Source organism: Epinephelus lanceolatus, chromosome 11 (genome assembly GCF_041903045.1).
Source record: "Epinephelus lanceolatus isolate andai-2023 chromosome 11, ASM4190304v1, whole genome shotgun sequence".
NCBI classification, from domain to species: Eukaryota; Metazoa; Chordata; class Actinopteri; order Perciformes; family Serranidae; genus Epinephelus; species Epinephelus lanceolatus.
Genome location: NC_135744.1, coordinates 7,894,359 through 7,907,791, shown reverse-complemented (window position 1 = coordinate 7,907,791; position 13,433 = coordinate 7,894,359). Strand labels below are relative to the sequence as shown.

At 38.2% G+C, this 13,433-nt stretch overlaps 1 protein-coding gene across 1 annotated transcript in view; it reads left to right on the top strand.

Annotated features, from left to right (window-relative positions):
• Positions 1-1,668: 1,668 nt before the first annotated feature.
• Positions 1,669-13,433, top strand: part of jhy (junctional cadherin complex regulator) — a 29,786-nt gene continuing 18,021 nt past the window's right edge. The window contains exons 1-2 of the mRNA XM_078172227.1: positions 1,669-2,195; positions 9,394-10,123. Of these exons, the coding sequence (XP_078028353.1) occupies positions 1,804-2,195; positions 9,394-10,123 (1,122 nt within the window). The 5' untranslated portion in view covers positions 1,669-1,803. The remainder of the gene's footprint in view (positions 2,196-9,393; positions 10,124-13,433) is intronic.

Here is a 13,433-nt window from a genome sequence, read left to right as displayed (position 1 = left end):
TAATGGGATGAAAGTTGGCGTCATGTGTAGCCTATTCCTTAAACACCTTTCATGTGCACACACTGTGATCTGGTCAATATCGGTAAATTTCCCTTTGTATTTATTGTCTTATGTCTGAATCGTTAATGTGATGGTTCACTTTTACACTGTGATCTGTAGCCTATAGTTAGGCTTAAGCTTCTAACTATCATAATCTTTTTCACCTGTTTTTGCTGTTGAGTTTGACATCCTGGATGTAGCCTATCCTTTAAACACGTTATAGACCCCTCTGTCTGCTTCTCTCTTGAATTGCTTCTTCGCTTTTTCAAAAATGTGATACTATTTTTTTAGGGAGTGTAGTTAGTAGGCTCCATAAGATAAGATGAGATAAGATAAGATAAGATAAGAAGATAAGATAAGATAAGATAAGCTTTATTAATCCCACACTTGGGAGATTCACATGTCACAGCAGCTCAAAGCACAGGCAGAAAAAGAGGGTGACAATGTATACTTGGATAAAAAAAAAAAAAAGATTAAGTAAGTAGGCACTAAAGTGAATTAACTGTACACAAAACTATTTACAATATATACATAATATATTTGTAGATGTGGAATATTGCACAGAGTATATGTAAATTGCACAGTCTTAGCTAGCTCTGACACATTGAAGAACCAACACAAATAGGCAGGGCTTGAAAGAAGGGTCAGTTAATGGGGAAAGATGTTCTAGATGACACTGAGAGCACCCAGGGAATGTTCTGGATACATACATTCCATACACTCTATGGGTCCAGACTTTATTAAACCCTATGACATCACAAATTTGAGACTTATTTCCATGGTCTAGTAAAGTTCAATCAATATTTGTGAACATGAGCGACTCTGTCAAAGCCAGAAACCAGAGAAGTATCATAATGGAATTCTTCATTCAGGTGGTGATCCTCTTTATTGGTCCAGGACAAGCCTCATAAACAGGTTATTCATGTCCATGTAATCACACTTAAAATTAATGATGGCAGAAAACCATTAAGGTGTTTCAGTTGCAGGGGCCTGGTATTGTGCAAACCACAGCTTTACTGGAACACTGTGATAAAATGGAGCCATAGTCAGTGTCACTGTACTTATTCCTACTGTGACAAGTCAAAATGTCTGCTTTGAAAAAGGCAGATTGACAATTTCTTGTGTTAGTTTCCAGCACTGACTAATGTGTTGAGCATATTCCAGGTGGCACTGAGAAATCTGTAAAGAAAGTGACTGTACAACCAGTACTTCATATATCTTGTGCTTGGCTGCAGAAATGAAGCTGAACTGTTCCTATTTGGCTGGTGAAACAAGTTTCTTGAACATTAAAACTGTGTACAAAAGATGAATCAAAAAACTGCCAGTACTCTTACACTTGAGACAATACTGACAAATGTTGTGTAGGAATTCAATGACTCATTTAAGTTTACATTGTACGCCTGGGTTATTTCTGACTTTTTTTTTGTGGAGTTGTCATAAAGGTGTCAAGAATTATAAGATATGAAAGTACCTACAGCAGATTTGCCAGCTGGAATATTTTGATGAATCCTATCTTTGACTTAGACTTTTCCCAGACAGGTGTGTGCAGTTCAAAGCTATGAAATAAATACATGAATGCTCAACATACTTGCTCCTTTCACAGCCTGCTGTTCATCTTGTACAATAAAGCTGTCTTTTTGTGTTTGTTGGTTGCAGTGTTGGTGTGGACAGTGTTTTCCTGCTGAAACCTTCTCCAGTTACATTTTGATGACCACATAGATGATCAGATCTTCGTGAAGCAGACTGTTCACCTTCAATGTGAGCATGGATAAAGAAGTCAAACATGATGAGATATGTAAAGTGTTGAACACTGAGCAAAAGAAGCATCCTTCTCTGGGACAAACAGTTCTGGCCAAGCCTTGGGACTCTGTGGAGTCAGACACAGAGAGCTTGGCCCAAGAGAGAGTTTACCAAAAGCAGCTACAAATGCGTATTGGCCACCATGACCAAATTAAATACATACAGCCTCAAAAGGAGAACACTGACAGCTTACAGCTGGGAGAGGAAGAGGATGACAATTCAGATGATGATGAAACTGAAGATCTTCAGGTTTATGATAGCCTTGATGTAGCAACACACCCCCATGCCAAAAGGAACCCCAGCCTCTTACAGACAGAATATTTGGACACACAAATAGATGAAAGACAAGAAACAAGGTAAGTTAAACATTTTTTCTGTTGGGCATTTGAGGTTGCAATTCAGTAATTGCTTAAAAGTAACATCAGGGCATATACCAGCATTAAATAGCTGTGGTTAGAAGTGTGTTTTGTTGTACATGAAAGGACACCTAGTATTGATATCAAGCTGTAACAGACACACTGAAAGTACATTTCTATATCACTGCAGCAAACTTCAGAAAACTTCAGTAAAACAAAGATCTAGGCTTGTTTTTAAGATATGTAAATAAACTCCATGAAGACCAAAAACCAGCAATGTTTTAGTTTGTCATTATGCAATTCTAGAGAAAGATGGTTCATTGTTGAGTCTCACTTCGTTGAGTCAAATGCTGAAGCTTTGGGTTGGTAGTCGGACTGAACCACCACCACTAAAGGCCAAAACACACTGGCTGCAAAGCTGCGTGTCAAAAAATGCCTATTATTTTTCAATGTACAACCCCACACCAATGGCAGCTAGACGCATGTCGGCCCTCCTGGACGCACCACCCAGTGGCACTTCACGCCACAGTCGTATTTACAGCCTTGCCACCCTGGAATTAAATGCATTTGCTTGTACATACCAGCTCCGGCTCTTTTTCTGTCCTCCTATGGCAGCTTGACTCCTCTCCTCACATTGATGCATAAAGAGAACTCTGTAGCTGTTGCTGTGTCTTGTGTGTGATAAAGAATGGATGAGGAGAGACTCGTTGAGGTCAAGAAATATTCTGAGCTAAACGACCCACAGTCCCATCATTATAAAAACAATGGCCGTGTTTTCAGCTTCAGCGTCAGTATGTGAGGACCTGTGTGTGTGTTCATAGTAATGAAAGAACACGTTTATGGAGCCAGGATATTGAGTTTAGATTTTGGCACTGAAAACAAAACCTGAACTGAAAAAGGAAACATTGGCAGTGACATGCAGGTATTGGCACAAGGGGTAGGCAGATGAGGCCATATGAAGCTTTAGGGCTTTCTTTTTATTTGTGCAGAAAATTATTCGGAGCTTTACTTAGGCTGTTTACAGCACTTCGCATTTTCAGAAATGTAGGTATTTCATGGTATAAGTGTGGGACTTTATGATACGGGGCGTAATTTTGGCAATTGCTTAAGCTGGAGACAGACATGAGAGCAGAGCAGAATAAAGTCTCACAGAGTAGAGCAGACAGTGATGTCACCCACAGAGCAATGCCTAGAAATTTATTAAAAGTACATTTTTCATTTAAATACGCTGGCCCGATGGAACAACTGGCCGATGGTAGTAATTTGCTCGAGATAACTTATCACTGGCCCAGGGACGGGCCTTAGGGCAATCCTTTTTGTTGGACTCTGCATAAACACATTTGTTGTAAATATAGGAATTGTTATTACGCAACAAACAAGTCAAACCCACAAAGCATGGGCTGACAGATGAGGAATGGAAGATGCTTTGCTGAAAACACAACATTCACATGCAGTGTTGCACAATGTAGAGATGTAGAGAGTAAAAATGATTTCATTCATTATAAAGCCAAAGTGGGACAAATTATATGAGTTAATTCAGATAATTAATAGGAAACATTGCCCTGATATAAAATATTTTTTTCTGCCACTAAATTATTGGTGTAACTTCAGTTTCCACTGTGGTAGGAAAATGATTTTCAGTATCATACTTATGATTATGCCTTTCTAATGTACACTGTCATATTTCTCAGTTATTCTCCTCTCTTCTTATCCCACTAATGTGCCAAGCACAAAGTTTCACTGCAAGCCTTTCAAAACTGTCAAACTGAATAAAGCACTGAAGCACCAGTGAGGTTTGAAGCTTTGCACATCATCAGTCATGAGGTTTTCCTCATTTGACACAAGCTACGACGCAGTGTTTTGAAATTATGCACTTCACAGCTGTTCACAGCTTCAGAGCGTCAGTACAATCTGACCATTTTTAATTGGCACTGAAAAAACACACTGAAAAATAAAACACAGTCATTAAAAAAATCTTTTCAAGCTACCTATAAAGAATGAATGTAGCATGTCACTCTTCCTGAACCTGTCGTCCACTATGAAGTCTCTGGCATGACCACACATCTACGGCAGTGGCTTCCATATTTGCTGGCAGAATCAGAGATATGGAGTGGGAGCTCCAGGTTGCCGTTGCTATAGATGTGCGGTCATGTCAGAGACTAAAGGGGGGGACAACAGGGTCAAGAGTTATCTCTCTTCTTTGTATGCAGAAGATATGGAAATCACACTCTCCTCGCCTCCTCTACTCAGACCTTCCTTTTTACATTGTAACAGTGAGAGGGCATTGAAACTGAAACGCACCATCACTGGGTAGAAACTTACAGCATGAAAAAAGACTGACATGAGGAAAAGAATAAGAATATTGTCATTAAAAAACACATTAAAATGAAAAAAGAAAAAAAAAATCATTGAAATAAAATAATACAATTAGATTTAAGTGCATGGAAGTGTGTTACATTAGCCAGTACTTTTTTTACACTGCCAAATTTTATTTCTTTTTTTCTCTGCTTACGTTTTTATTGAGTTTTGACAGATATATCAACAGTATGAATACAGTGACACAAAAATAATACAAAGCGATACACAAACCAAAAAAAAAAATAAAGTAACAATAATTGGTTGTCTGGGGCAGTTTCAGTATTTAAATAAGTGGCTTCAAGTTAGGCATTCTTTTAATTGGTGTCATGTGTCATATATATATATCATATATCACATATTTTTTTAACGTATTCTCTTTAACTCTCAAAACTTTTCCATCACAAAAACTTCTTGGACAGTTTCGAAATTTACTTTGAGCCAGTGTTTGGTCATAGCTTTCTTACTCATTTCAAGTAAAACTTTAGTTAAGTAAATATCTTCTCTCATCACAACACCTTTAATGTTGCCGAGATACAAGATACAAGATCACAAGGCAGGTATTTGGGATTTCAGATCCCAAAACATTTGTAACAGCCACATTAACATTTTCCCAGTATGACCTGATCTTTGGACAGTTCCAAAAAATATACGAGTGGTCAACCTCCATGCTCCCACACAGCCTCCAACATTGTTGCTGTGTACTAAACTGCCTGCTTTTTATTTTGGGTGTCACGAAAAAGCGGGTTGAATTCTTCCAGCAGAATTCCCTCCACACTAGTGAGTTTGTGGGTATACATTGCATCTCACGCATTTGATACTAATTTTCTTCTATTTTTGAATCTTTAACTCTGCTTCACGTTTGGCTTATATGTATAGTGTTGAGTCCCCCCATACTTCCCCCCAAAGGTAGAAAGCAGAGATGACCAGAGAACCCTTCCGTTTGTATGCCTCCACAATCACCTCAGTCACATTTTTTTAAGTTTCCTCTGGTTCTGACCTCAACTCTTTTGAGAAATAGTCCCTTAACTGCATGTACCTAAAAAAGTATTCATTTTCCAGACCATGCTTTATCTTTAGCTCTTAGAAGCTCATGAATTTGCCATTTTCTGAAACAGTACACATTGCTGTCATGCCTTTTTGTGCCCATTGCTTAAATGTTCATTAATACATCCCTGGCTTAAACAGAATCATATGCAAACCACCTTAGTGTGTGAACCCCTCTTTTTAATATGTGTTTTTTCACAATAACATTCCATATTTCTAAAGTAAATGCTACTATTGGATCCATTGCATGTCTCAGAGCTTCCGACAAATATTTGTCTGCCAAATTTTATTTTCGATGCCAAAATCTAAAGTCAGTATCCTTGTTCCCTACCATGTCACCTAGGTCATTCAGAGACTTCTTTACAGAAGAGAACGCTGTGCAATGGTTCAGCCAGACTGAAGAAGAGAAACTGGAAGCTTAGCAATAAAATATGTGCAGATTTAAATAGGAACAGATTATAGTGTCTACAGCACAATATTTCAGGGGTGCAGATGGGATTTTTGAACTGGGGGGGACCAAGCTGTCAGCAAATGATTCCAACTCAATTAGTTATTTTGTGTAAATACATATATATATATATATATATATATATATATATATATATATATATATATATATATATATATATGTATTTACACAAAATAACTATTAGTTATTTAGTTATTTTGTGTAAATACATACATATATATATATATATATATATATATATATATATATATATATATATATATATATATGTATTTACACAAAATAACTAATTGAGTATATAATTGAGTAATATATATATATATATATATATATATGTATTTACACAAAATAACTAATTGAGTGAATCTGCTTAATAACTGAAGCTGAAATAAACATTAGAATCGTGAGTTTTCTGATTGAATGAACATTGGTAAACAAAGGCCTACCTGATCAACACTAGCCATACATGATCAAACTGTTGCTGCTTACTAAAATAACATTATACATAGAAATAACAACATTAAAGATATTCACTTACAGCCTAGAATGCTGTTATTTTACATTTAGCCTACTTCAGGTAAATCCAAATGCCTTCTTATTATTGTCAGACTAGCTACTCAGCATTAGGCTACAAAACAAATATTTATTTTAGGCTATAAAACAAATACAAATATATCCCCCCCGTCCCCAGTGCCATCTACGCGCATGCGATATTTCCTATAACAAACTGGAACTAACAGGCAAAATGTTGATTTTGCAAAGGTATTCTTCAGACATCACAATAAAACAAAGTCTATAGGATTAGCACTAGTAGAATTGGATCAGGGAATATTAGCTGAACATATCATGGACTGAGAAATCATAATTAAAACCTATTCAAGTTAACCACGTAGACGACAGAAGGCCCAAAGAAAAACGGACAAACTTGATTTTTAAAGCCCAGTTGCACCATTGTGATTTAATAATGATCAAAGGTCTCTGATGCTTTTCTGGGCTGAAAAACAAATTGAAATTTGAAGGGTATTTTGGGGAAAAAGGTTCCTACACTATTCTTCTCTGTCATGCAACACTAGGGGACATCAACTAAATGGAAGTTGTTTTTTAATAGCCATTATTGAAGGAAAACAGCATAGGCCTATAACAAGTGATTCCAAACTTTTAAATAGTAGAGTACATCAGACTTTGATTCGCACAGAATTCTTGTTAATTTTAGTCTTTAATCTAACGTGTTGACAAAAACAGAAGTGAAGAATATACCCTGACTTATCTTTAAGTAACTCTATAGTACATGTATCTGTTTCTCATGTAGCATTCTGCAGTTTGGCCAGTAGATGGCAGTATGTGATGGTAGTGGCACCTGCAGTCTTTATTTCTTGGTGAAAAAAAATATATATAGAAAATAAGTCTTTGTTATGTTTGATCATGTTATTGGCTGTGTAGCCTTGTGCATCACAATAATTCTATAAACATGTGGCATTATATAAACTATTCACCATGATGAGAGTTGTGCCCGACCTTGTTCAATTTGCCTATTGAACTGGACTGTCACTTTCACTGTCTGTGACAAATTAATTGAAATTAAGCAGATAATAGTGCTGCTTAGATAGAATACAACAAGGTGAATGGCAGCAACAATCAGACCTTTTACTTTTAAACAGTACACAGATGATAAAAGATAAATAGCCCTCATTCATCACTTAACAATGAAGTGGTGTCAGTTATTTAATGAGATGCAGGCACCGATGGTACATTGTAGTGAGAACGGCCTAATTCAGGTGCTTTCAGAATAACAGCTTTCATTTGAGGGAAATTAGATTTTTGTTTTGTTTGGGTGGATCACAATAAGTGGTCACTCGTGGTCCATTAACAAGGATCATTGTTGCTGCAAAGGAGATCTCTCTTTCTCTCTTTTGAGGGAGCAGAGGTAGGCATCTATGGTGAGAACAACACCACATCTGTTTTTGCACTCTTGTCGACTCGTACCCTTGTTTCCCCCTCTCTTTCTGGCAGACACAGCCTGATAGTTATTTCCCTCCAAAATAGAAAAGGGGCATTCTCAATTTTCCCGTCATTAACCTGCACGGATTGATGCCCACCAAGTGTGGGTCCGCTTCCAAAGTACATTGTTTCAGAGGAAAATGACCGTGACATATTCTCACAAAAGGCTCCATTTCATAGAGCCAAGGCAGTGGATACAGTCCCATTCCCATCATGTTCTCATAGTCCTCGCTGCTGCCTCCTCAAAGCGGATAAGCCTTTTCAAACATTGCTATTGCATAGTTTACAAACCCAATGGGCATTCCTCATTCAAGCAAAAGATTCCTATTTAAACAAGTCCATTCATCCCTCTTAACTATATTTTACACCTACCTCACTCCAAATACTGCAAAAAGATATTTGAGTATAGTCCGTATGGCCAGTTTTTTCATTTTCCCATTCAGTGTTTGTCACAATATTTCACTGGCTTTTGTATTTAGGTGTCTGTATCTTGTGCAAGAAATATCAGACTGCGGTGTTTTGCCAGTGTTAAAGGCATCACATTCAGCTGCATGTTGTCTATAATGCATTCTCCAACTTGTTTGAGTCTCAGTCATTAGAGAGACATCCCTTACCCTTTTGGCCTCATCGAAAGTGAAGGGCCCTACACCTAGGCAACCCTCCCCCCCGACGCACAACATAACGGCAGGAGAATTAGGCTCCCCTCGTCCTCCCAGTAAGCACAACAAAGAGGCTCTCTGCTATTTATTTTAATGAGATCTTTTCATCACCATCAGAAAGAGCATTTTAGCCTGCAATTTTCAAGCCATTTCATAAGCTGAAAATTGCCGTTTGTGAACCATTCCCTCGCTAGTAGCTCTCAAATACACTCTCATTAGTGAGCCTGGAGGTGAAAATACGAAAATTATCTGTAAATACAGGCTCATAATCCCCCTCATCTGTTTCAATTTCAGAAGTCTCGAATAAGGCCTACCTTTCTTTGTTTGAGGACATCATCATTCTAATAATGGTCTAATGCCTCTTGTTCCTTTGACCTCTAAGTAAAGGCCTATGTGACATTCAGGTGTCTGTAAAACTTCCTTTAGATATGGAAATGTCATTTGATAAAGCTGCTTACCAACAATTAAATCAATTACTCATAATAGGATTGAGACTACACTATACATAAATGGAACTTATTCTTTGATAATTCCATGTAGTTTCTTATCTCATATTTGGCTAATTGATTGATCTTAGCAATAGAGCTAACGTATAACTTACTGATGCAAATATTGGTGTTGCACTGGTTGTGTTGATCTTTATTGCTATCGTCTTTCTTTGACCTTGCAGCCAGCTGTCCAGTGATGATGCCTATTCTGACCTACGCTATGACCCCAACTGGAGGACCAACCTGAGGGGAGCTGGCTGCTTCCATGACAACCCACAGATTTCCATTGAGGAATATTACCAAGTCCCAAAAGAACAATCCAGTCAGTCGTGTGGTGACACGCAGGGACTGGTAATAAAAGGAGGGTACAGATACATTGTTGACACAAGTCCATCTGTGGTGATGACTCCTCATATGGCTGGCAATGAGTTTGACCAGCCGTACCGCCTACACTCACCAGATGATCAGACGAGCTCAGTAACATCTCCCCACAGCCATGCTTTACAGCTTCCATTACCAGAGGCTGACCACTTAAAGCCACCCTGCTTTTTCAATAAAAATGAAAGTGACAGAGCCTTACACAAAGGATTCAGAAACAAGCATGAAAATAGCTATGACAATGCTGGGGGAAATATTATCAGATCTCCTGGGCTGACCAAGGATATGCATGCTATGTCCATCCAAGAATTTAAGACCTACCAACAGCAAGAACGGAGACAAGGAGGACCCCCTGGAAAACAGCAAACGTGCACATCCACAATTTCCAAGGTCCCACATAGTAAAAAGCCAGAAAGACTGACAGAGGACATGGTGGAACGCAACAAAATAACCCTGGGGCGCAACACATCCAAATGTGGCTCCTACATGCGTGTGCATGCACTTAAGCAGGAGACGTCACATAATGTTAGAAAGGTTTGTATATAACGTAGACTTTTCTCAACCATTAACATCAACTCATGGTTACAATCACTAAATGAGAATATGATCTTTGAAATGTGACAGCTAACTCCCACACAGCTCTGTAATGGCCACTCTCAGGAAAGCCCTCTATTGAAACAGGTTGCAATTACAGAAACAGACACCAGGAGCTGCACTAACATTGATAATGATTCTTGGGCTGTCCAGCTATTGTTACACTTACATGACTTAAGATTAGGTTTCATGAAGACACTACTGAAAATACTGGAATAAAATATAAATTTTTTTTTTCTTCCAAATCCCTATTTAGACTTTGAGAGTTTACACTTACTTGTGATCTGTTGTTTGGCCTTGTTTGGTGATGGTAAAATGTACTATATCTATTGGATCTACCAGCATCTATGAATGAGCTTTTTTGTTTTACAGTTTAGATTGTTTGTTTTGGACATGGACAAATTGGATTCTGGTTGTAGTTATGATCGAGGCATCAGGCCCAAACAGCTATTGGCAAGTTTGTGGTGTTGTTTTATCTTTGGCCGGAAGTAAAGCTTTTGTACTATGAGCAAATGACAATGAAAGTAAGGACTGTGGTGTGGTAGGGCAGGCTGATAGGAAGAAAATCAAAAATTACAATAGTTTTGACCAAATACCTCAATATCTGTATTGTAGGATTGACTTTTGTTGCATTTACAAAATGTGTATACAATTAGATTAAGGAGAAATAATATAACAGCTATAACAGTCTGCTAAGTTAAGAAAATTACATCATTTTACTGTAATGCAGCCTTTTAAAGCAGGAAAAGATAACACCTACAATATTACAATATCCAAAACCTAAGATATCTAGTGTCATGTTATGATATCAATATAATATCAATATATTGTCCATTACTTATGCTGTGTTTTTCTTAAACAACTTGATCCATATAACCCTGGCTACACTCATAAACAGTGTGCAGCTGTTTTAAACACAGAGGTCAGTTCTGGGGCTTGTTAGTGCACAGACACAACCACTGCTGGTTTTTTTTGTATTTTAGATCTGTATTTACTGTGCACTTAGATGATAAGAAAAGTAGCCAACTGTCAGTATATTTATACTTGAAAGCTTATTCTAATCTCAGAGACACTATTAATAGGCAGTCGCTTGAATGCAGCTTTTCCCATGAGCAGAATATAGGCCAAGATTATTTGCTTCTTTGTTTTTTCTTGCTGTTTTTTTTTATTTCCTTCTGCATGAGCCAAGCTTATGCTGATTTAGAAATATTATTTGGTATCTATATGTCTTTTATTGTCATCTCAGACTACTAAGAGAATATCCTGATGTTTGCTCCGACCCAGTCTGGAACATTAATTTGGTAGAGGAGCGTAGCTGTTTTCATCTGCCTTCTTCTCCACCATATGAAAAGAGCCATGTCTGGCTATGCAGTGCTTATTATGAGTTGATGTGTACAACAAGAACATCAGAGACGCATGGTTACCAATAGGCTCTTAGACGTCCCTGCACCTGGCACAGTGGCATAATTGGTCGGGATGGCCCGCATTCCCCATTTGTTGTGCCACAAGACTGTTTGCTGGCTATAATACCCCCAACCATCTGAGCCCCAGCCCTCTACAATGTCTCATATCATCACCATTTACATAGTCAAGAGCCGTTAGCTTTGTGCAATGGTAAACAGAGCCAGAGCCTTTCCCTCTCCGGAACCCTTGTGTTTTGTCATTTCCCTCTGAATTCGCTTATTAGTTTTCCATTGCCCCGTCTCCCCAAAGACGTGTCTTACTTAATGGGGGACATAAGGCACAAAAGACGGGGCAACAATTTGCATGTAGTCTATTTCCTGTTTCATCATAGGATTAATCTATGCTTTGGGTGTGTTGTGGCAACAGTATAATGTATCAACAAAGCTGATTAGAAATAGACTTAAAGCAAAGTAGTTTTTTAACAATATTTTAGAAACAGACTCCGTAAAATAAAATAATGACTGTTTAAAAACTGCAGTTAATTGAAGTATTCATACAATCCACCCCAAAATAGAATAAACACATGAAATTTGTATGAACTTGGACAGTTCATTTTTGATTTGCTGATACGTGAACATGAGCAGCTTTCTCAAAACCATCTTTGGTCATGTCTCTTGGTCAGAATGGAGTTTGGAATAAGACTGTTTATTTTCACACATTAAATGAGAGGCTGAAGATCAAAAAAGTAACATGAGAGAATTTTATTATCTTCTACCTTCAGTATTAGATTTTTGAAATGTAATATTGAAGGTCAGAGATAGAAACAGAAACAACTTTCCATCATTAGGATAACCACATGTTTTATCACAAAGCTTGTTGTGCTTCCTCCCACCCTTCCTTGTCCGTAGCTTCTTGCAAAAGATAGCAACACTCCACGTACAAATCGCATCAGTTTCACAAATCAATATGAGTCCAGGCAAGCTGGTTGTTACTTGGTCCTTTTAAAATACCCCATTTGGTCTTTTGAAGAGCGCGGCCATCTGAAGGCAACTTGTGATAATTAGACGTGTTATTAAATGTACACAATTTCCTAATGCAGCAAATGTTTAGCTCGGCCAAGTGGCAGAGTGGCGGTAGCAATGATTGGCTTCATTGGGGCTTGGGCCTCCTTTGATAAAGACAGAAGTAGCAGATCAATCTTCTGCTATTGCACTCACCCCTTAGAGTCTCTACTCCTCTTGCAGGCCCTCACTTCAAAGCCAGGGCAACATAATGTACAATCTTTTAATAGCTTTAGACCAAAGCTCTGGGGAGCTCTCTGCCACTGTATACCCTGCCTCAGTCTAAACACCTAATCAAGATTACCTGGGCTGGCCACAATAGCAGCTAAATGCAATTCAAGATCCACAGCCCCTTTGAAGTCTTCATTGCAAAAAGCAGATGTTTCCCGGGTACAGGAGGTAATACAGCTTGCCGCAATTGCCAGACTTTGTTGTGACATCGTCTCGCAGAGAAGCAATTACGGGCCTCCCAATTTAGTAAAAAAGATATTACACAGCTTACCATGCTCAAAATGCAATACAGGCTTGATCATTTGCTCCAGCTGATTGGGATGTTTATAATGGGTGACAAAAGGCAATGGCAGGGGGAATGGGTAAAGGTGAGAGGCACAAAGTGTTTGTGTGCATGTGACTGTGTACACTGCTGGACATGCAGTAGTCACCGACACCTGCTCCCGATCGCAAACAACTGCTTTATCATTATTGATCATCTGTAACAGCACCCAAACGTCTAATAGTCTCTATGGCATTTGAAATAATTTCCCTATTTGGTTGGTGAGTTCATG